A 25,085-nucleotide genomic window follows, 5' to 3' on the forward strand; every position below is an offset into this window, starting at 1 on the left:
TTTTTCTTTCTCTTTTCCTTCCTCTCTTTTTTCTATCTGTTTCTCTCTCTTCCTCTCTTCCTCTCTCTCTCCTTCCCTCTCACTCTTTCCCTCTCTGCTTCTGGGCAGGTTTGGAAAACTCTGAGTTGATGATGATTTTTAAGTGAGCGATTGCTCACTGCTCAGCTTAGAGGGAACTATGGCCCCCACCCTCTCTGCCTTTCGTAAACTCCTTAAGACCCACCTCTGCCGTCAGGCATGGGGGAACTAAAACACCTCCCCCTTGCCCATGCTGTTTTGTTGATTGATTGACTGTGTGCCTGTTTTTTATATATATTGGGATTGTTTTATGAAATTACTAATTTTAAATTGTAATTAGATTGGTGGGCATTGGATTTGTTATTGTGTACTGTTTTTTATTATTGTTGTGAGCCGCCCCGAGTTTTCGGAGAGGGGCGGCATATAAATCCAATAAATCTAATCTAATCTAGGTTCATGACCCAACCAGTAAGCCTAGCCATTGGTCAACAGGAAGAGGCCATCCAATTCTATGTTACCAAAGGCCTTCATTTTCCCATAGTCCTTGGCTTAGCCTGGCTGATAAATCAGGATCCTCACATCTTGTGGTCCCAGATCTGTATTTCTTTTCCCAGCCTGCAGTGCGTGGACCACATGTGCCAAATCTGCACAGCCCAGGTGCCAGCCCAACCTGACATCAAAGTGCCTTCCAACCTCTCAGAGTTTGCCGATGTGTTTAATAAAAAATAGGTGAACCAATTGCCCCATCTACCCTATTACTGGGCCACTGACTTATTACCAAACGCCAAGCTTCCCGGGGGACGCCTTTACTCAAAGTCGGAACCGGAATTGGCCAGGAATAGTAAAACAGGAGATAGAAATAACCCTAGAATTTTATTTACTGGGCATAACTAACCAGAACTATAAGAAAGAAATTTTACATCTAGTTATTCATATTTTGACTGTGGCCAGGATAGTGTATGCGCAAAATCGGAAAGGGGAAAAGATTTCCAAAGAAGAGGAAGTTATTAAGAAAATACTAGATTGCGCTGAAATGGATATGATGACAAGACGGTTAAAAGATCAAGAGGAAACAGAATTTTATGAGATATGGAACAAAGTGTATATATGGATAAATAAGAAGAAATACTAAAAGTAAAAAGAATAAGAGAATTGCATAAGTAGGGATATGATTTAAGAGTTATGTTAGAATTAGTTTACATATGAAGCTTTATTATATAAGGTAAAACAAATGTATTCTTTTCATTTAAAGTAATAAGTTGATTTTAAGTATTTTTTGAATGTATTCTTTTTTCTGTATTGAAATTTTACTTCTAGAATAAGCGGGGAAGATACAACCCCATCTCTATGTTAAATGTATGTTTGTCAGTCTTGTCTATTTTAAGAAAATTAATAAAATATGTTGGGGAAAAAAGATTTTTTGGATAAAAACCTGGCCAGGGATTTCATCCATCCCTCCTCAATGCCTTTGTCCACCCCAGTGCTATTTGGAAAAAACAAAAAAACAAAAACGCCTATACTGTGAATATCGCAAGTTGAATGTGATTACAGTGTGTAACTGGTACCATTTGCCTTTGATCCCTGAACCGTTGGAGTGTCTTCGATCAGCAGCCATCTTCACCAATATCAATATCTGCGATGCGCTTACAACCTGGTACAGATCTGGGAGGGGGACGAGTGGAAGACCGTGTTTGGGACCCGGTATGGCCATTTCGAGTATACGCTCATGCCCTTTGGACTTACCAATGCTCCAGCCTTGTTCCAACACTTCATGAATGACATTTTCCAAGATTTATCGGACCGATTAGTAGTGGTTTATCATGATGACATTTTGATTTACTCCCCCTCATGAGAAAGTCACCTTCGGCATCTACGACAAGTCCTGTAATGCCTGAGAGAACACCACCTTTACGTCAAGCTGGAGAAATCTCAATTTTACCAGACCACCATTGAATTCCTGGGACATATTATTTCTTCCCAAGGCATCGCCATAGACCCCAAGAAACTCGAGACCTTGCAAATGTGGCAACCCTGAACCAGTGCCATGATAACCCTGCAGCTCGCCATTTTGGCCATTCAAGACACTACACCTAGTCTCTTAGACTTTCTGATGGTCTAGACTTCGCCGTGATGTCCACTCCTATGTAAATTCTTGTGCCAGTTGTCATCAAGCCAAGACAGCCACAGGAGCCCTTCCCCCAACAGTCTTTGCCTATACCAAAGAGACCTTGGGGGGGGGCACCTCCACAAATTTCCTGATACAATTAGCTGTCTCCACAGGATTCACAGCCATATTCGTGGTGGTGGACATGTGAACCAAGGGGGTGTATTTTATTCCCCGACGGCTAAAGTCACTGCTCAACTATTCATCCAGCACATCTTCCAGCTACATGGTCTACCTGACATAATAGTATCTGACTGAGGAGCTCAATTCACTGCTACGTTCTGGAGAGAACTCATGTCTCATCACGTCGAGGATCGACTACTGTAACGCTCTCTACATGGGGCTACCTTTGAAAAGTGTTCGGAAACTTCAGATCATGCAGAATGCAGCTGCGAGAGCAATCATGGGCTTTCCCAAATATGCCCATGTCACACCAACACTCCGCAGTCTGCATTGGTTGCCGATCAGTTTCCGGTCACAATTCAAAGTGTTGGCAATGACCTATAAAGCCCTTCATGGCACCGGACCAGAATATCTCCGGGACCGCCTTCTGTTGCACGAATCCCAGCGACCAGTTAGGTCCCACAGAGTGGGTCTTCTCCGGGTCCCGTCAACTAAACAATGTCAGTTGGCGGGCCCCAGGGGAAGAGCCTTCTCTGTGGCGGCTCCGGCCCTCTGGAACCAACTCCCCCCAGAGATTAGAATTGCCCCCACCCTCCTTGCCTTTCGTAAGCTGCTTAAAACCCACCTCTGCCGCCAGGCATGGGGGAATTGAGATACTCTTTCCCCTAGGCCTCTACAATTTTATGTTTGGTATATCTTTATGTATGTTTGGTTTTTATAATAATGGGTTTTTAACTGTTTTTAGTATTGGATTATTATTATATGTGCTGTTTTATTATTGTTGTTAGCCGCCCCAAGTCTGCGGAGAGGGGTGGCATATAAATCAAATAAATAAATAAATAAATAAATAAATAAATAAATGTCAACGCTCCAGGTCCAAGTTTCCCTGGCATCCACGCATCACCCAGAGACTGGCAGGGGATGCAGAAAAAGTCATTGGCATCTTAGAGCAGTACCTGCACTGTTTTGTCCATGACGAACAGAAACATTGGGCAAAATTCCTCTCCATAGCCGAGTCCACATTTAATAACTCTCAGCATATTTAATAATAATAATAATAATAATAATAATAATAATAATAATAATAATAATAATTTATTGGATTTGTATGCCGCCCCTCTCCGCAGACTCGGGGCGGCTAACAACAATAATAAACACAACATCTACAATCCAATAATAAAAAACAACTAAAAACCCCTATTTATAAAAACAAACATACACACAAACATACCATGCATAACTTGTAATGGCCTAGGGGGAAGAGCTATCTCAACTCCCCCATGCCTGGCGATATAAATGAGTCTTGAGTAGTTTACGAAAGACAGGGAGGGTGGGGGCAGTTCTAATCTCCAGGGGGAGTTGGTTCCAGAGGGCTGGGGCTGCCACAGAGAAGGCTCTTCCCCTGGGGCCCGCCAAACGACATTGTTTGGTCAACGGGACCCGGAGAAGGCCAACTCTGTGGGACCTTATCGGTCGCTGGGATTCGTGCGGTAGCAGGCGGTTCCGGAGGTAATCTGGTCCATTGCCATGTAGGGCTTTAAAGGTCATGACCAACACTTTGAATTGTGACCGGAAACTGATCGGCAGCCAATGTAAGCCCCGGAGTGTTGAAGAAACGTGGGCAAATCGCGTTCTGCACGATCTGAAGTTTCCGAACACTTTTAAGAGGTAGCCCCATGTACAGAGTGTTGCAGTAATCGAACCTCGAGGTGATGAGGGCATGAGTGACTGTGAGCAATGACTCCCTGTCCAAATAGAGCCGCAACTGGTGCACCAGGCTAACCTGGGCAAACGCCACATAAACCATGCCGTTCTTTGCCAATTTCGGCTATCATCCCAGATTTTTCCCACTCACTCTTGTTAGTTCCTGTTGCTGAGGATTTTCTGTCCAAGCTACAGTCCATCCACAAGATGGTCATGCGTTCACTGAATAAAGCTAAAGAAGACTACAACAGTTTTGCAGACCGTTTACCCAAGGACATCCCATCATTGACTGTCGGAGATCGAGTTTGGCTTTTGACCAAGTGTCTATCCTCAGAGAAACCCAGCCACAAGCTTGACCAATGTTTCTTGGGATCTTTCCCTGTCGAAAAGGTCATCAATCCAGTGACTTATCGCCTGACTTTGCCCAGCTCTCTTGGTGTACATCCTGTGGCTGCCATATTTATTTATTTATTTATTTATTATTTATTATTTAGATTTGTATGCTGCCCCTCTCCGCAGACTCGGATATCATGTTAGGATAGGATTTAATACCTGGAATTCTAACATAAATGTCTTATACACTTTTATTCCATTAGCCAGGAACAGGACTGCGCGTAGTCTGCATTTCTGGTGAATTCTGCTTGGAAGTGACTGGCCATAAAGCGGTTCAAGGCAGCTCTCCTCGAATAACAAGAATGTGTCAGCAGGATGAGAATTGTGTGATAAAAGGATGCATGTTTACATTTCCTGGGGTAAACAAGACGAAAACAGCAATAAAAGACCTTGTTTTGTGGAAAACAGGAGATAACCATATTCACAACAAAGGTCCCAGGAAATTGGCCATAAGAAACATTTGTTCAGTAGAAACTAGTTACGTGCCATATGTAGATAGGAAGGACTCGGAAGTTGTGTCATATCTTAGAGTTATGTTATTGGATGTTTGTATACCACTTGACATATACGTATAACCTTACCCAATTTGCATATTCCCCCCAATAAAAGGAAGTGCACAGCCCCAAACTGTGTCATTTCACCCGGAGAGAAATGTGTCCAAGTTTTCTTTCTAGGATTCGCATTCGTGAGTGACCCCACATGTCTGGGTTGCCCTTAGTCCCTCTGATGACCCTATTCCCCACAGGGACTTTGCGGCATCCGCAACATACCATGTTTCATCACTCCCTACCATAGTTCCCTCTAAGCTGAGCAATGAGCAATCACTCACTTAAAAATCATCATCAACTCAGAGTTTTCCAAACCTGCCCAGAAGCCGAGAGGGAAAGAGTGAGAGGGAAGGAGAGAGAGAGGAAGAGAGAGAAACAGATAGAAAAAAGAGAGGAAGGAAAAGAGAAAGACAAAGAATGGGAGTAAGGAAGAGAGAAAGAAAATCAAAATCTAGTTTGAAACTAGCTCAACTATTTAAGTGACATTTTGATATTGATAGAGTTGCCCTATTATGAGCTCACTGTTATAGACACACAGTACAGTATTTTATTTTGAAATTCTCTGAGGCAAAACAGGGTGGGTTTTTTATTTATTTGTTTGTTTATTTATTTATTTATTATTTCTGTGCCGCCCAGTCCCGAAGGGACTGCCGCTCAGACACTATACTTTTCCGCCCACCCCCAAAAACAATTAGAAGGAACACTGCTCCCTACTTATTTCAGTAAGTCCAGACCCAGCTGTTCCTGCTGTTCGAGGCCCGTTGCCCAGACAATTCTTAATCTCTTCATAATCTTTTTAACATCAGTGGTGTATCACAAGATGGGAAATAAGACAGAAACATTTTCCACAATCAGAACATTCAAAGGGTTTCTCTCCTGTGAGTCCTCCAGTGTTTCACCAGGCTGGAATTATGACTAAAACCTTTCCAACAATAAGAATATTCATAGAATTCTTTATTGGCCAAGTGTGATTGGACACACAAGGAATTTGTCTTGGTGCATATGCTCTAAGTGTACATAAAAGGAAAGATACATTTGTCAAGAATCATGAGGTACAACACTTAATGACTGTAGGGGTCAAATAAGCAATGAGGAAACAATCAATATTAATAAAAATCTTAAGGATACAAGCAACAAGTTACAGTCATTAGTGGGAGGAAACGGCTGATTGGAATGATGAGAAAAATCTAGTAGTAATACTAGTGCAGACTTAGTAAATAGTTTGACAGTGTTCAGGGAATTATTTGTTTAGCAGAGTGATGGTGTTTGGGGAAAAAATATTCTTGTGTCTAGTTGTCTTGGTGTGCAGTGCTCTGTAGCAACGTTTTGAGGGTAGGAGTTGAAACAGTTTATATCCGGGATGAGAGGGATGCAACAATCCAACAATCGGGACATTCAAAGAGTTTCTCTCCTGGGTGAGTCCTCTGGTATACCATGAAATGGGCATTATGACTGAAACCTTTCCCACAATCAGGACATTGTATGAGTCCTCTGGTGTTGCACGACATTAGAATTATGACTAAAACCTTTCCCACAATCAGGACATTCAAAAGGTTTCTCTCCTGTATGAGACTCCTGGTGTCTCACCAGGCTGAACTTATGACTAAAACTTTTCCTACAGTCAGGATATTCAAAGGGTTTCTCTCGTGTATGAGTCCTCTGGTGAATCACCAGGCTGGAATTATAACTAAAACTTTTCCCACAGTCAGGACATTCAAATGATTTTCTCCTCTTGTGTTTCACCAGTCTGGAACTATCATTAAAACTTTTTCTACAGTCAGTGAGTAGAATGCTTGGTGACATAGCTAGAGGTATAACAAGCAGGAAGAGGGAGAATGTGATCCTGCTGTATAGAGCCCTGGTGAGACCACATTTGAAATACTGTGTTCAGTTCTGGAGACCTCACCTACAAAAAGATATTGATACAATTGAATGAGTCCAAAGACGGGCAGCAAAAATGCTGGAAGGTCTTAAGCATAAAACTTATCAGGAAGGACTAAATGAACTCAATCTGTATACTCTGGAGGACAGAAGTGAAAGGGGGGACATGATTGAAACATTTAAATATGTTAAAGAGTTAAATAAGGTTCAGGAGTGAAGTGTTTTTAATAGGAAAGTGAACACAAGAACAAGGGGGGGACAATCTGAGCTTAGTTGGGAGAAAGATCATAAACAATGTGAGAAAATATTATTTTACTGAAAGAGTAGTAGATGCTTGGTACAAACATCCAGCACACGTGATTGGTAAATCCACAGTAACTGAATTTAAACATGCCTGGGATAAATTCATACTATGATAAAATACAGGAAATAGTATAAGGGCAGACTAGATGGACCATGAGGTCTTTTTCTACCATCAATGTTCTATTTTTCCATATTTCTAGGACATTTAAAGTGTTTCTCTAGTGTGTCCTCTGGTGTTGCACCAGGTGGGAACTCTGACTAAAGCTTTTTCCGCAGTCAGGACATTCAAAGTGTTTCTCTACTGTGTGAGTCCTGTTGTGTTGCACCAGTCTGGAATTACAGTATCACTAAAACCTTTCACACATCAAGAACATTCAAAGGGTTTCTCTGCTGTGTGAGTCCTCTGGTGATTCAAAAGGCTAGAATTACGACAAAAACATTTCCCACAGTCAGGACATTCAAATGGTTTCTCTCCTGAGTGAGTCCTCTGGTGTTGCACCCGGTCGAAACTCTGACTAAAACCTTTCCCACAGTCAGAACATTCAAAGGGTTTCTCTCCTGTGTGAGTCCTCTGGTGTCTCACCAGGTGGAAATTCAGACTAAAACCTTTCCCACAATCGGGACATTCAAAGGGTTTCTCTCCTGTGTGAGTCCTCTGGTGTCGCACCAGACTGGAATTATGGCTAAAACCTTTCCCACAATTAGGACATTCAAAGGGTTTCTCTCCTGTGTGAGTCCTCTGGTGATTCAAAAGGCTAGAATTATGACTAAAACTTTTCCCACAGTCAGGACATTCCAAGGGTTTTTCACCTGTGTGACTCCTATGGTGTTGCACCAGGTCAGAACTCTGACTAAAACCTTTACCACAGTCAGGACATTCAAAGGGTTTCTCTCCTGTGTGATTCCTCTCACATTGCACCAGGCTGGAATAACGACTAAAACTTTTCCCACACTCAGAACATTCAAAGGGTTTCTCTCCTTTGTGAGTCCTTTTGTGTTTCACCAGGCTGGAACTATCACTAAAACTTTTCCCACACTCAGGACATTTAAAGGGTTTTTCTCCTGTGTGAGTCCTTTTGTGTTTCACCAGGCTGGAACTCTCACTAAACGTTTTCCCACACTCAGGACATTTAAAGGGTTTCTCTCCTGTGTGCGTCCTCTGGTGTTTCACCAGGCTGGAACTCTGACAAAAGCTTTTCCCACACTCAGGACATTCAAAGGGTTTCTCTCCTGTGTGAGTCTTCTTGTGTTTTGCCAGCTTGGAACTATCACTAAAACTTTTCCCACACTCAGGACATTTAAAGGGTTTCTCTCCAGTGTGAGTCCTTTTGTGTCTCACCAGGCTGGAACTATCACTAAAACCTTTCCCACAGACAAGACATTCAAAGGGTTTTTCTCCTGTGTGAGTCCTCTGGTGTTGCACCAGGCGGGAACTATTACTAAACCTTTTCCCACAGATAAGACATTCAAAGGATTTCTCTCCTGTGTGAGTCTTCTGGTGTCTCACCAGGGTGGTATTCTGACTAAAACTTTTCCCACAGTCAGGACATTCAAAGGGTTTCTCTCCTGTGTGAGTCCTCTGGTGTTGCACCAGGCTGGAATTATGACTAAAACCTTTCCCACAATCAGGACATTCAAAGGGTTTCTCTCCTGTATGAGTCCTCTGGTGTCTTACCAAGCTGGAATTATGACTAAAACTTTTCCCACAGTCAGGACATTCAAAGGGTTTCTCTCCTGTGTGAGTCCTCTGGTGTTGCACCAGGCTGGAATTATCACTAAAACTTTTCCCACACTCAGGACATTCAAAGGGTTTCTCTCCTGTGTGAGTCCTTTTGTGTTGCGCCACCTTGGAACTATCACTAAAACCTTTCCCACACTCAGGACATTTGAAGGGTTTCTCCCTTGTGTGAATATTCTGGTGTTTCATGACTGAAATTGTGACGGGAAGTTTTATAGTCAGCACTTTCAAATGTTTTCTCTTCTTTGCGAGTCTTCCTTGCTTCACCAGACTGGAATTCTCTCTTTGAAACCTTTCTCACGGATATGATCTGAAAATTTGTAATGAAACATTTACACAATTTGCAGAGTCATGTTTTCTCCTTCATGTGTGTCTTCTGGTGTACCACCATGTTGCCATGATCACTAAAAGACAAAAATATGGACAAAGCCTTGTTTAGTGGTGTTTTCATTCAAGCCATTATCTTCTTTACAGGGGGAAGCTAGCATTACTGTCTGCTCTATTTGACTTTACTATTGACCTTTTCTCAACACTGACTTCCAGATATGAAAAAATGTATGTCAATAAACTGGTACACAGTACCGGTAGCAAAATTAGGCTTATAGTCTAGTATATATGGTAGTGCGTACCTGTTTGTTCCACCTGCAGCCCACCACTGGATGAGATACAATGATGCCTCGTCTTACAAACCCCTCGTCATACAAACTTTTCAATATACAAACCCGGGGTTTAAGATTTTTTTGCCTCTTCTTACAAACTATTTTCATCTTACAAACCCATTGCCGCCACTGGGATGCCCCGCCTCTGGACTTCTGTTGCCAGCGAAGCACCCGTTTTTGCGCTGCTGGGATTTCCCTGAGGCTCCCCTCCATGGGAAACCCCACCTCTGGACTTCCGTGTTTTTGTGATGCTGCAGGGGAATTCCAGCAGTGCAATAACGGGTGCTTCGCTGGCAACGGAAGCCCGGAGGTGGGGTTTCCCAGTGAGGGGAGCCTCAGTGAAATCGCAGCATCGCAAAAACACAGAGGTCTGGAGGTGGGGTTTCAAGGACTCCGGTGTTTTTGCGATGCTGCAATTTCACCAATGCTCCCTTCGCTGGTAAACCCCACCACCAGATTTCCGTTGCCAGTGAAGCACTCGTTTTTGCGATGTTGGGATTCCCCTGCAGCATTGCAAAAACACAGAAGTCCGGAGGTGGGGTTTCTCATGGAAGGGAGCCTCAGGGAAATCCCAGCAGCACAAAAACGGGCGCTTCAGCTGGCAAAAGAGGTGAATTTTGAGCTTGCACGCATTAATCCTTTTTCCATTGATTCCTATGGGAAACATTGTTTTGTCTTACAAACTTTTCACCTTAAGAACCTCGTCCCAGAACCAATTAAGTTTGTAAGACAAGGTATCACTGTACCCAGAAAATTAAGTAAATGATACCCAGACAACTAATTTTATGCAAGCAATCCATTGTACTAAAAGCAAGGATGTACCTTGTTTATACAACTAAACATTAATTTTTTTCATTTCATTTGGTTGTGATCAGGAAAGTTCAAATTAGTAATCCAATGCAATGGATCTTCTTGTGCATAATCAGCTTTGATTTGCTAAGTCTGCATTGCCCCACAATCCTTTGGAGATTTTCCAGCACTTATATTCTATGTGTGGTCACTCATTTATTTTTTTAAAATAATTTTTATTTTTTCACCAAACTTACCCAAACATTCATACATATACTATCTTATCGAGACATCCAGTTATATATTTCTATCCGAAATATCATAATATCATATCATATCCTTGGTTTTCTCCTTTCATACTTTTATCTCCAGTCTGCTTTCCTTCTATATTTCATACTACTCCCCTCCCTTTATCTCCCTCTCTTTCCTCTACCTTCTTTCTCCTTCTCTACCTCTTTCCTACTTCCCTCCTCTCTCTGTCTATCCCTTTCCACTTCCTCTTTCTCCCTCTTATCCTTCCCTGAGTACATCTAATCATAATCCATTTTATGGTTAGCAGACTAGCAATTCAGAAGCCTTAACTTCATTTCAACATCAGAGCTATTTCTTAAACTTATATCTTTCCCTTTACATATATTTATATTTTTTAATATATTATTCCGGGTATATCTACTATTAATAATAATAATAATAATAGTTTATTAGATTTGTATGCTGCCCCTCTTTGAGGACTCGGAGCGGCTCACAACAAAATACAATGTCACAAATCCAATATATTAAAAAACACATAAAAACTCCATTATTAAAACCATACAATTCAGTCATAACATACACAAATCTACCATGGCCTAGGGGTAACTCAGTTACCCCAAGCCTGGCGACATAGGTGGGTTTTAAGTAGCTTACGAAAGGCTGGGTACATTTTGGAGAGAGGAAGTTCTCCCTCTGGGCCCAGCCAGGTTTCAGTCAATCATACCATGTCGGCCTCCTCCTCCAGGATAATATCCCGGATAAGGAGAGCTTTATTTACCACCGACCTGGCATTGAGCCCAGGGTCCAGATTACACTCGTTACCAGTACCCCAGTTTGAGCTCGTGGGGCCGGAACAAGGGATCTCTTTCAGGCAGCGATCCCTTCTTCCCCTAGAATGGCCTGCCCCACGAATCCCATCATATCTGCCTCTCCCCAGCAGAACTGGAATATTCCGGCCCTCGGCCTCCCCAGAGATAGACCCCCACCACCTCTCCTGCCTCTCCATCATCAGGTGTGCTAAATTTATCATTCATACTATATTCATTTATCTCATGCATAACCTCCCACCCATTCCACTCATTGATTACTCTAATGCTGTCTCTTTCCTCCTATTTTTGTTGCCTGGGTCTACAACCTCTAATTTTCCACTTTCTTCGTAATTAAATGCTATAACTTAACTTCCAAAAATAGTAATTATCACGTATGCCTCTTGATTTTAGGTCGTATTTCTCCCTCTCCCCAATTGGTATCTTTACTCGCCATCTTTTTAGTTCTATCATCTCTAGATGCCCGAAATGTTTATTTTCTTCTCCCCTTTCTTATTTATTTATTTGCATTTATTTGTAGGTAGAACCTCGACATACGAGCTGCTCTATATACGAGCATTTCGAGATGCGAGCTAGGAGGGGAGGGATATTTCTCTTCAACTTACGAGCCCAAATTCGGGATACGAGCTGTCCCTTCCTCTGCTGGACCCACTTTCGGGGGGAAAAGAAGATGCTGTTGGCCCCGCTGCCCCCATAGCTGCCGCTGAGAGCCGAGGCTGAGGGCGCGCGCACCAAAAAGGGCAGCTCCCACGCCGTGAGCCTCTTGCCTCGAGGGCCCTCGTAGTCGAAGTGGAAGCTGCCTGAGGGGGACTTCTCCAGAGGCGTGCTGGGCACGGAGAGCGAGAAGGCGCCGCTTTGGACCCTGCGGGGCGGCTGCAGCAGCGCGCGCAAAGTAAAGGCCGCCAAGTATTCGGCCGAAGAACCGCTAGTCATTTTGGCGCGCGCGAAGCGGCCCAAGCTCTCCGGCGCTGTCCCTTCTTCCCCGCCGGAGCGGCCGATCACGGCGGGGTCCAGGCTGCGGGTCTGGCGAAGCCCCCACTTGGAGAAGCTCTTGGGGCAGAGCGGAGGACTCCCGGCAGCCGCTGGCGAGGAAGAGCACGAGAAGACGCTGTTGAGCAGGCTGTGCGCGGATATCCTGAGGCGAGCGGCGCTTGCCTTCGCGCCGCCGCCTTTTATTCCTCAAGCTGCCGCCTCAAACGCTGGCGCTGGCCGGAGGACGCCGTTTGGATTTTACTCCAGCTGCCCCGCGAACCAGCGCCGAGGTCCACCCCCTCGGAGGCGCAGTGCTCCCTTGCTCGGCTGTGCTCAGCCCGTTGTCTTGCCGCGCGGCTCGCCTCTAGTTCATGGGCTGCATGACCCCACGCGCCCCTCCGGAGGAGCCCCATCCCGGGCGGAGCAGCCTGAGGGGTCCGGTGCGGCGCTGCCTCCACCCACGCCCCGCCCACGCTTGGCAATCAGCCTGGCGGCGCTTTCGTGAGTCTCGGGCGGCGGCTCAAGCCCTTCCCCGTGGGGCTTGCATGCATTAATCGCTTTTCCATTGTTTCCTATGGGAAACAATGTTTCGACATACGAGCTTTTCAACTTACGAGCCTCCTTCTGGCACCAATTAAACTCGTAAGTCGGGGTTCTACTGTATTTATTTGTATTTACAGTGGTACCTCGGTTTTTGAACGCTTCTCAGTTCGAACAAATCGGTATTCGACCAGGAAATTCAAGAAACTTTTGCCCTGAAATCTGAACAAATATTTGGAACTCGAACACTAGAGGGAGCTGAAGACAGAAGCCGGCAAGGTACAGAGAGAGAGAGAGAGAGAGAGAGAGAGAGAGAGAGAGAGAGAGAGAGAGAGAGAGAGAGAGAGAGAGGGACGAGCAAGAGAACTGAAGCCGGAAGCCGGCAAGCTACACAGAGAGAGAGGGGGGGGGGGAGAGAGACAGGGACGAGCAAGAGAACTGAAGACGGAAGCTACAGAGAGAGAGACACACACACACACACACACACACACACACACACGGGGACAGAAGCAGGCAAGCTAGAGGGAGAGACAACTGAGGAGAGGAATTGATTTTAAATTGTTTCGGTTCTTAACCAAATCGGTTCTCGACCACACTTCCAGAACTGTGGTTGAGAATCGAGGTACCACTGTATTTGTATTTTTTATTTTTTTATTTTTTTTTTACTTTTTGTTTGTTTGTTTGTTTGTTTGTTTATTTATTGGATTTCTATGCCACCCTCTCCGAAGACTCAGGGCGGCTCACAACATATAAAATGTACAATACACATTATAATCCAACTAATTAAAATCTAACCCTCCCCCCCAAAAAACGATTAAAAACAATCATTCCATTCACACCAGATTCTCTCGACACATTCACTGGGCAGGGGGCAGAGTTCTAATGGCCCCAGTGCGTCTTCAGATTCTTACGGAAGGCAAGGAGGGTGCAGGCCGTACGAATCTCCCTTCCAACTTTCTAACTTTTAAAATTTTATTGTAACTCATTCTCTATATTTAAGCAAAGACAATTCTTGGCATTACTATTCCATCCATTGGTTAATAACATTTTAAATTTCCCATAAAAAACCCCCAGCTTATAAATGCTATTCCTAAATGCCAATTGACCTACTATAGTCTCATTTATTTCCCTTCTTTTCTTTATTCTTTTTTCTTGTCAACATGTTAATATGGAGTATTTATTTCATATTTAATATAGAGAGCTATTGTTCTACATCTTGCAAAGTAAAACTTACTTATTAAAGCTCTTGTTGAAAATAAGTACAATGTGGTCATGCTGGAGATATACTTTATTATGTTTCCTTTTCACTTTTAATTTGGCCTTGAGAGCAACCCTCCTTATCGAACACGTTTGCCTTTTATTCTTATGAATTATCTTTTTTATTCCTATGACCATACTTAATTGGTTATGTACTGCACTAAGGGATAACTTGTTCAACATTATTTCTCTGTGTAAGCTCCTGTGTACTTCCATTGTTTACCAGATCCTGAAACAATTGTGCACAGAGATTATTATGTTTACATGAATTGTGAAACTAATATTCAAGTTTCAAGTTTTATTGGATTTATATGCCGCCCCTCTCCGAAAACTCGGGGTGGCTAACAACAATCATGAACAATATACAATAAAATCCAATATTCTGAATTTTTCCACATACTTCAAATGTGAAGTTATTGTACCTCCTTAAGATGCAAGTCAGCGGAATTTTCAAGAATTTTCTCCTTAGTTCTAAGATGCCTCTCTCCTCGTTTAGTTTCCACCCATTGCTTCTTGCCCTGCCTTCAGGTGCTTTGGAGAATTGGTTGACTCCTTCTTCTTTGTGGCAACCCCTGAGATATTGGAATACTGCTATCATGTCTCCCCTGGTCTTTCTTTCAATTAATATAGCCATGCTCAGTTCCTGCAACCATTCTTCATATGTTTTAGCTTCTAGTCCCCTGATCATCTTTGTTGCTCTTCTCTGCACTTTTTCTAAAGTCTCAACATCCTTTTTGCATTGTGGTGATCAAAACTAAACACAGTACAGTGGTACCTCGAGATACGAGTTTAATTCGTTCCGGACCTGGGCTCTTAAGTCGAGCAGCTCTTATCTCGAACGACTTTTCCCCATAGGAATTAATGTAAATAATTTTAATTGGTTCCAGCCCTCAAAAAACTCACAAAGTTAGTCTAAATTATGCAGAAAGACATGTTTTTAATGAAGAAATGTACATGTACATATAAATGAATAATGAAGTTTCTTTCACTTAACTTGTAAACTTTCTTAAACTTTTAAATTTACATATGTTCAACTTCTCTGCCACCCAATCCTGTAGGACAGAGGTCCCCAACCCTTTTTGCACCAGGGACCGGCTTTAAGCGATCAAGAGAGGAATGGGTGAATGAATGGACGGAGGGTGGGAAGGAAGGAAGGAAAGAGGGAAGGGACAGGAACAGAGGAAGGAAGCAAGGAAACTTATGAAAGGGGAGAGTAAGAGAGGAATGAGTGAAGGGAGGGAGGGAGGGAAGAAGGTGGGAAGGAGAAAGAAAAGAAGAAATAGAGGAAGGGAAGGTAAAAGAGAGAAAGAAAAAGAGCAAGAAAGAAAGAAAGAAAGGGGGAAGGGACAGGAACAGAGGAAGGAAGCAAGGAAACTTATGAAAGGGGAGAGTAAGAGAGGAATGAGTGAAGGGAGGGAGGGAGGGAAGGAGAAAGAAAAGAAGAAATAGAGGAAGGGAAGGTAAAAGAGAGAAAGAAAAAGAGCAAGAAAGAAAGCTGCAAGCACCCCCCCGAGCCCCCCAGGCCGGCTGCAACCTTTTAAAACACGCGCGCCGCTTCGCAGCTGTCTCCTGAGCCGAATGCGGAAGTTAGCGTTTGTCTTCAGGAGACAGCTCCTTGGCGCTTGTATCTCGAATTTGGGCTTGTAAGTAGAACAAAAATATCTCTCCCCTCCCAGTTCTTATCTCGAGTTGCTCTTAAGTAGAGCAGCTCTTATGTCGGGGTTCCACTGTATTCCATACAGCATTCCATACTGTATTTATACTTGGAATACCGCATAGTATCATAGTGAGATGCCACAGATTTCACTTCCAGGCTCAAAACAGTAGGAAACTCCCCCCCCCCATCAAATATGGTTGGAAAATGATGGAAACTGTCACAAACTGTACTCGCTTTTGTAAGAAATGTTGGGCTTAGTAAGACTTACTGATATTGCTTTTGGGCAGTAAAGATAGTTTCCTGACCAAAATTGTAGATAAGCTCTCTGAGACAGTTCTCTTAAAACAGAGCTCTTATAAAATTGAACATTAAGTGATATGCTAATTTACATTTCCAAACTTTGAACTGGAGGAATCAGCAAATGTATGATACTTTAGTGACTAGACCAATATTTAGCAAGATATTTAGTGGATTCCACTGCTAGTTGGCATTTAAAGCCAAAGAAATATGCAAACAATTGTAGCCTTCTGTTAAAATGAAGCCTTCTATGAACATAATATACTGGTTGGGAGCAAATATATCTTTAAATCTGTTATTTCTACTCATAAATTAGTTTGGTTAACAAATAACATATAACAAGCTTAACATGGTTTCTTCCCTTGCACATCAGCTGATCTAAGTTTGCACCCGCAACCTCTGCAGGGAAGCCATTCTCAAAAAATCAACCTTAACTTGAAACAGGCATTTTCATTGTTCCCACTGGCAGAAAATTGCAGCCACCAGTTTAGCACCGTGCAGCACCAGTGGGCTTATATTTGGGCAGGAGAGGAACCTGCAGCAGCTGACAGGTTTCAGCCCGGTTGCTTCTCTGCTTCCAGACCGTGGAGAAAACCAAACAGCCCAACTTGCTCCCGGACTCTCCACCCACCTGCCCTTAACTCATTATTATTATTATTATTATTATTATTATTATTATTATTATTATTATTATTATTATGTCAGTACAACTCAGCAAACGAGATCACTATCAGCTGATCTAAGTTTGCCTATTTGTAGTCTTCTGTTCTTAAAATTGATCATGCTAATTCCAGTTGGAATCTTTGTATGCTAGTGATGTCAATAATTAGGCAACCAGAGTAAGAGAATAACATAGTGGGAAGGGACCTTATTCTGCCTCAGCACCGAGCCCCAAATAATTAACGACAAGTTGTGTTGAGTGACATATGTGAAAAAAATCAGGATCACTATCTGATGGATTTGTAACTAGCTGACAAACCACACACAACCATTGGTCAAACGAACTACATCTATATGGAGGGAAGTAAGCAGTGAAGTACCCCAAGGCTCTATGTTAGTCTCAGTATTCTTCAATATCTTCATAAACAATTTCAATGAACGAGTAGAAGGGGAACTCATTGTTTGTTTATTCATTTGGAATTACATTCCACCAAACTCCCAGAGGACAATGTGGAGGTAACACTAAGCTGGCAGGAATAGCCAACACCCCAAACGACAGACAAAGAAGAATCTTGATAGATTTGAACACTGGGCCCTATCCAACAAAATGAAATTCAGTGGAGAAAAAAAGAGGTTGTACACTTAGTCACGAAAAATCAAATGGCAAGGTACAGAATAGGCACAACCTGACTCAATAGAAGTAACTGTGAGATGGATCTTGAAGTCCTACCAGTGACTAATAATCTAAAAAAAGCCAACAGTGTGATGCAGTGGCCACAAAAACTAATGCAATCCTAGGCTGCCTTAATACAGGGCTAGAATGAAGATCATGTGAAGTGTTAGTATCAATTTATAATGTTTTGGTAAGATCACACTTGGAGTATTGCCATATTTTTAAAAAGGTGTCGAGACACTATAAATAGTGCAGAGAAGAGCAGTAGGGGGCTGGAGGTTAAAACATATAAAGAAGGATTGCAGGAATTGAGTATGTCTAGTCTAGTGAAAGGAAGGTTTAGGGGTGACATCATAGCAGTGTTCCAATAGTCCAAGGGTCAAGAACGGGGTCAACATATTTTGCAATGCACCAGAAGGCAAGACAAGAAGCAGTGGATGGAAACTAATTCAGGAGAGAAGCAGCCTACAATCAAGGAGAATTTTCCTGACACTGAGAACAATTAATCAATTGTCTGAAATGGTATTGGGTCTCCTGCTTGTGCAGGGGGTCGGAATAGCAGACTCACAAGGTCCCTTCCAACTCTGTCACAAACCCCCAGTGATGGAGCACCCACAACCTCTGCAGGGAAGCCATTCTCAAAAAATCAACCTTAACTTGAAAGAGGCATTTTCATTGTTCCCACTAGCAGAAAATTGCAGCCACCAGTTAAACAGCGTGCAGCACCAGTGGGCTTATATTTGGGCAGGAGAGGAACCTGCAGCAGCTGACATGTTTCAGCCCGGTTGCTTCTCTGCTTCCAGGCCGTGGAGGAAACCAAACAGCCCAACTCGCTCCCGGACTCTCCTCCCACCTGCCCTCAACTCACCTACCAGCTCCTGCTTCGATTCTCGGAAGACCACAAAAGCCGCTCTGCAGGCTACATTCCCTCCATCACTCTTCCGGAAAAGGAAGTTCTGCGTTTCTTCTCTCCGATATTTTCTAGCAATTCAGTACTCGATGGTTTTAACTCCTCACGTTTCTGGCAGAGATTCTGCCTTTCTGACTGCCATCTCATGATAGCGGCAGAAAAGCTCTCTTGTCCCGTCTCTAAGTTTGCAAGATGTTTTCACTGTACAAATTCTATAAAATATCAAAAAGTTTTTAACTTCTAGCAACTGACTTCTTCAAGTGAGCCTAGTGAAATAGTGAAATATGATGCTACTTAGCTTACCAAGTTTAGATTATTATTATTATTATTATTATTATTATTATTACTATTATTACTATTATTACTATTATTACTATTATTATTATTATTATTATTATTATTATTATTATTATTATTATTATTATTATTATTATTATTATTATTATGTCAATACAACACAGCAAACGAGATCCCTATGCTGGATTTCGTATTTCATCACCAGTCGGGTGCTTCCCAAGCACCTAAGACTGCGTGATGTAGCGGCGAATTATGTTTACCGATCACAGTAAAGCAGCCTTTTGCAATTGACAGATGGAGATTTTGTCAATTCTGATGGTTTTCAAATGTCCGCTGTACCACTGGGACCACTTTCATTGGCTTATGCCATAGTCGTTGCAGCTCGATTTTTAGATCTTCGTATTTCACTAATTTCTCCAGCTGCTTCTCCTCAATTCTGCTGTCCCCTGGGATTGTGATTATTGTGATTATTGTTATTGTTGTTGTTGTTGTTATTATCATTATTATTATCATTATTATTATTATTATTATTATTATTATTATTATTATTATTATTATTATTTGTATGCCCCCCTCTCCGAGGACAAAATATCTACAAGACCAACATATAAAAAAAGGAGGGGGAATGGGGAAACATTTTTCCTTAAATTTATTTTTGAAGGAAAGATTTTTATTTTATTTATTTATATATTTACATATTTACAAGACCAACATACAAAAAAAAGGGGGGGGGACATTTTTCCCTGAATTAATTTTTTTTTAGGAAATAAAGGGGAGGTTTTGGTAGGGAAGGTTTGCCTATATGCCAATGACTCTACAGCAGTGTTTCCCAACCGGTGTGCCGCGGCACACTGGTGTGCCGCGAGACATGGTCAGGTGTGCCGCGAAGAAATAAGCTCAGCTTCTGGTCTCGCAACTTTTTGCGAAGAGAAAAAAGTTGTGAGACCCGAAGCTGAGCTTGCTTCTTTGCGCCTTCCAAGTTTTCCAGCAGCTGTGGCTCCCCGCCCGGCTGGAGCTTCCCTGTCAGCAGGTGAGCTTTGGGGCTTGGTAGTAGGGCAGCGGCAGCGGGAGGGCGGTGCGCAGCGGGAGGGTGATGGCGGCGGCAGCGGGCAGGAGCCATACCGTGGGGCAGTGGCAGGGTGGTTTCTCTCTCTCTCCCCCTCTCTTGCTTTCTCTTTCTTTCCCCCCCTTCTCCCTCTCTCTTTCTCCCAGTAGCCGTGGGGCGACGTCAGGGTGATCAGCTGTGAGGCGGAGCTACGGAACAGAGGCACCGACGGCGGCGGCTGGAAATGCTGGAATTGCGTGGCTGGCACTTGCCTGCTGGCTGGACCAGGACGGAGTCTCAAGCCCCACGTCCATGCCCAGCGCAACGCCAGAAATGTACGGCGTCTAGCCACCGCCGTCTGTGCCTCCGTTCTGGAGCTCCGCCTCACAGCTGATCACCCTGCGTTGCCCCACGGCTACTGGGAGAAAGAGAGAGGGAGAGAGGGGGGAGAGAAAGGGAAAGCAAGAGAGGGAGAGAGAGAAAGAGAGAGGAAGAGAGGGGGGGAGAGAAAGAGAGAGAAAGATATAGCAAGAGAGGGAGAGAGAGAAAGAGAGGGAGAGAGGGGGGAGAGAAAGAGAGAGAAAAAGATAGCAAGAGAGGTAGAGAGAGGAAGAGAGGGGGGGATAGAAAGAGAGAGAAAGAGATAGCAAGAGAGGTAGAGAGAGGAAGAGAGGGGTAGAAAGAGAGAGAAAGAGATAGCAAGAGAGGGAGAGGGAGAAAGGGAGAGGGGGGAGAGAAAGAAGGAGAGAGACGGGGTAGAGAAAGAGAGAAAGCAAAAGAGAGAGAGAGAAAGAGAGAAAGCAAGAGAGAGGGAGAGAGAGGGGGGAGAGAAAGAGAGAAAGACAGCAAGAGAGAGAAAGCAAGAGAGAGAGAGAAAGAGGGGGGAAGGAGGGTGAGGGAAAGACAGAGAGAGGGAAGGAGGGCAAAAAAGAGAGGAAGGAAGGGAGAAACAAAGAGAGATGGAGAGAGAGGGGAAAGAAAGAGGAGGGAAGGGAGAGAGAGAGAGAAAGAGGGAGAGAGAAAAATAGAGCGAAAGGGAGGAAGAGAGATATTTTTTGTCCAAACTTTTTTTTACACACACACACCCGCCCCCCGCCCCCCGCTCAATGTTCCCCAGGATTTTGTAAATGTGAATAATGTGCCGTGGCTCAAAAAAGGTTGGGAAACACTGCTCTAAAGTGTGCAATAGGGTTGATATTCCTGAAGGCATCTGTAATATGGCAAATGATATAGCTTTATTAGATAAGTGGTCAAAGCAGTGGAAACTGCAGTTTAATGTTTTCAAATGTAAAATAATGCACTTGGGGAAAAGGAATCCTTAATCTGAGTATTGTATAGACAGTTCTATGTTAGCAAAAACTTCAGAAAAGGATTTAGGGGTAGTGATTTCTAACAGTCTCAAAATGGGTGAACAGTGCGATCAGGTGGTAGGGAAAGCAAGTAGAATGCTTGGCTGTATAGCTAGAGGTATAGCAAGCAGGAAAAGGGAGATTGTGATCCCGGTGTATAGAGTGCTGGTGACACCACATTTGTTGGCTATGAATAAATTAACTCCCTTGAAATGGCCCTGGGTTGGGTCTAGAGGCAAAACGGAGCTGTGACATTCCTTCAATATACCAGGGTGATCCAACAGAAAAAACATATAGCCCCTCCCTGGTACAAAGCTGAAGGGATGACATCTAGTGGCCTAGAGGTTAATTCTCTGCCTTACAAGACAGAGGCCCCAGGATCAAATCCCAGTAAGGGTATGGCTAGCTGATGAGACCAGAACAAGGCCGAAATAGTGCCATCCTAGTCTCCCTTAATTTTAACTATTCAGCAAAAATATGTGATACATACATAAATAAATACATACATACATACATACATACATACATACATCTACTCCCTTCTGAAGTTTTTGCTAACACAGAACTGCAAATACAATACTCAGGAGGATTCCTTTAACCCAAGTGCATTATTTTACATTTGGAAGCATTAAACTGCAGTTTCCATTGCTTTGACTATTTATCTAGTAAAGCTAAATCATTTGCCATATTACAGAGGCCTCCAGGAATATCAACCCTATTGCACACTTTAGTCATCAACAAATAGGCAAACCTTCCCTACCAAACCTTCCCCTATGTCACTCACAAACATATTAAAAAGAATAGGACCCAGAACAGACCCTTGTAGCACACCGCTTGGAACCAGTCTCTGCTCAGAATACTCGCCATTAACAACAACCCTCTGATGTCTATGCTTCAGCCAGCTGCAAATCCACTGAACTATCCAGGGATTGTCCAATCTTCACTAACTTATCTATCAGCTCTTTGTGTGGAACCTTTTCAAAGGCTTTGCTGAAGTCCAGATAGGCAATATCCACGGCACCACCTTCATCCACCACCTTTGTGACATAGTCAAAGAAATCAATGAGATTAGTCTGACATGATTTGCCTTCAGTAAAGCCATGCTGATTTGGGTCCAATAAGTTATTGTTTTTTAGGTGCTGATATATCCTCTTTTTGAGTAGAGTCTCCATCATTTTAACTATAACTGATGTCAAGCTAACTGGCCTGTAGTTACCAGCTTCTTCTCTACTGCCCTTCTTGTGGATAGGCACAACACTGGCCATTCTCCAATCCTCAGTCCTATAGGCAGACTTTTTTTCATTGACTATAGCCCTTACATCATTGCTAAAGCATAGCGGTTTCTTCTTCCTTTTACCTTTAGTTATTTGCCTTACATACAGTCTAGTGGCTTTTAAGATGGCCTTTTTTAATAGAGTCCACTGGGTGCTCGCTCCTGCCATTTTATCCCTGCCCTTTAATTCATTATTTAAATATTCCCCCATTGCATTAAAATTTGTTTTTTTGAAATCCAATAGTTTGGTTGCAGTATAGGATTGCTCACAGTCAGTTTATTACATCAAACCACAAACATAGGTGGTCACTGCAACCTAAATTTTCTCCCACCTTAACCTCTGAAACCCAATTCCCATTCGTAAAAACTAAATCTAGAATATTCTCCCCTCTAGTCGGTGTCTTAACTAGCTGTGCCAGAGCTGCTCCTGTAAAGGCCTCTATTATATTCTTACTTTTGCATGTAAGGGCACTGGGGATATTCCAGTCAATGTCAGGCATATTGAAATCACCCATAACCACAGTATCTCCCTTTACTTCCATTTGGGTAATTTCATCCACCATCTTGCTGTCAAAATTCTCAGATCACCCTGGAGGCCTATAGATCTTCCCAATTCTAATGATACAACCCTCTTTAGTTTGCATGCAAACCCAGAAAGTCTCCAGTTTTTTATATGTATTTTGAATTAGTGTTGGTTTTAGACTTTCCTTAACATAAATGGCTACTCCACCTCCCCTTCTCTCTACTCTATCCTCTATCCTTCCTATACAAGCACCTGGGTACCTCTGTATGATGGATGCAAACCATCCCTCTTAAACAACTCCCTATTAGACCACCTACTGACATCATGACTTACATAGCCAAAACTTTCAGCTTTACACCACTGCCTTAACCACATATTAAACTCTCTGATACAAGTTGTTTTATCCTCCTGGCCACAAACCGGTAACACCTCTGAGAAAGTCACTGAATCAGTTATTCTGCCCATCTCCACACTAAGACATTGGAAATCTCTTTTTACTACATTAACATTCTCTGGGACAAATCATTTGTGCCAAGATGCACCACCACATCAACGTTATTACCTTTACTCACAGCCTTGACAATATTTGTCATCCGCCTCCTGTCCCTGCTGGCAGTGGCCCCTGGGAGACACCTCATCAGCTTCAACACATCTTTACTCTGTCCCAAATCAACACCTCTAACAGTCGAATCACCCACAAAAAAATGCATCCTCTTTTTATTTCTACTAACGACACTTGATATGATACTGTCTAGCAAGGTGAGTTATGAGCTATTTTTACATCATCAGAAATTTAATTTCTTACATGGTAAAAATGCAAAGATAAGGAGTACAGTGAACAAATAAAAGACCTTTATGTTGGGATTGGTTCTGAAGAAAATCTTACCTGTGGGACAGAAACTAGCTCTCAGCTTCCTTGTATCTCCTTCAAAAGTATCTCCCCCCCACACACATATTCCAACACCTGAAGAGGGCTGCAGGTGTCCTGGTTGATCCCAAGGAGCTCTGGGATCGGGTGTGAATTTCCCCAGCCAAACTATTCATTTAAATTTTTAAGATTTATAGAAATAGAGCAATTTTATTTAGTGCCCTCCAATTAAGCTTTTGAACTTTGAATTACAGCAAAGTGCCTAATATCTTCTCTTCTCTTTTGAAGAGCTCTAAAAGCTTTTATGGACTTCAAATTTGGACTTCATTTGGATTTTATTTGAGAAACATAGAAACATAGAAGACTGACGGCAGAAAAAGACCTCATGGTCCATCTAGTCTGCCCTTATACTATTTCCTGTATTTTATCTCACAATGGATATATGTTTATCCCAGGCATGTTTAAATTCAGTTACTGTGGATTTACCAACCACATCTGCTGGAAGTTTGTTCCAAGGATCTACTACTCTTTCAGTAAAATAATATTTTCTCATGTTGCCTTTGATCATTCCCCCAACTAACTTCAGATTGTGTCCCCTTGTTCTTGTGTTCACTTTCCTATTAAAAACACTTCCCTCCTGAACCTTATTTAACCCTTTGACATATTTAAATGTATTGATCATGTCCCCCCTTTTCCTTCTGTCCTCCAGACTATACAGATTGAGTTCATGAAGTCTTTCCTGATACGTTTTATGCTTAAGACCTCCCACCATTCTTGTAGCCCGTCTTTGGACCCGTTCAATTTTGTCAATATCTTTTTGTAGGTGAGGTCTCCAGAACTGAACACAGTATTCCAAATGGGGTCTCACCAGCGCTCTATATAAGGGGATCACAATCTCCCTCTTCCTGCTTGTTATACCTCTAGCTATGCAGCCAAGCATCCTACTTGCTTTTCCTACTGCCCGACCACACTGCTCACCCATTTTGAGACTGTCAGAAATCACTACCCCTAAATCCTTCTCTTCTGAAGTTTTTGCTAACACAGAACTGACAATGCAATACTCAGATTGAGGATTCCTTTTCCCCAAGTGCATTATTTTACATTTGGAAACATTAAACATTAAATTTGGATGAAGTTCTTTTTTCATTGAAGTTATTTCCCTTTGTATTCAAGGAAGAGAGGTATCAGCTTTGCTTATGGTCTGCCGTCTTCTGGTTTTGAGGAGTTACTGCATCGAGACTTGTGGTTTGTATTTGTAAGAGGGCAACATATGGTCCCTTATCGGCTGTATGGTTGGAAGAATGGATTCTCTTTGTTATGTATTTATTTTTATGAAGAAAGGACGATATCAGCATTGTTTTGGAA

At 42.7% G+C, this 25,085-nt stretch overlaps 1 protein-coding gene and 1 pseudogene across 1 annotated transcript; both read right to left on the reverse strand.

Moving 5' to 3' along the window:
- LOC139155978 (zinc finger protein 850-like) overlaps nucleotides 1-18,398 on the reverse strand; it is a 45,346-nt pseudogene extending 26,948 nt beyond the window's left edge.
- Nucleotides 5,885-7,483, reverse strand: LOC139155980 (zinc finger protein 22-like). The gene has a single exon (XM_070731362.1). The coding sequence runs from the start codon at nucleotides 6,751-6,753 to the stop codon at nucleotides 6,421-6,423; it is 333 nt and encodes a 110-aa protein (XP_070587463.1). The 5' UTR covers nucleotides 6,754-7,483; the 3' UTR covers nucleotides 5,885-6,420.
- Nucleotides 18,399-25,085: the final 6,687 nt, after the last annotated feature.

The sequence above is a fragment of the Erythrolamprus reginae genome, unplaced genomic scaffold (assembly GCF_031021105.1).
Source record: "Erythrolamprus reginae isolate rEryReg1 unplaced genomic scaffold, rEryReg1.hap1 scaffold_187, whole genome shotgun sequence".
Taxonomy (NCBI): domain Eukaryota; kingdom Metazoa; phylum Chordata; class Lepidosauria; order Squamata; family Dipsadidae; genus Erythrolamprus; species Erythrolamprus reginae.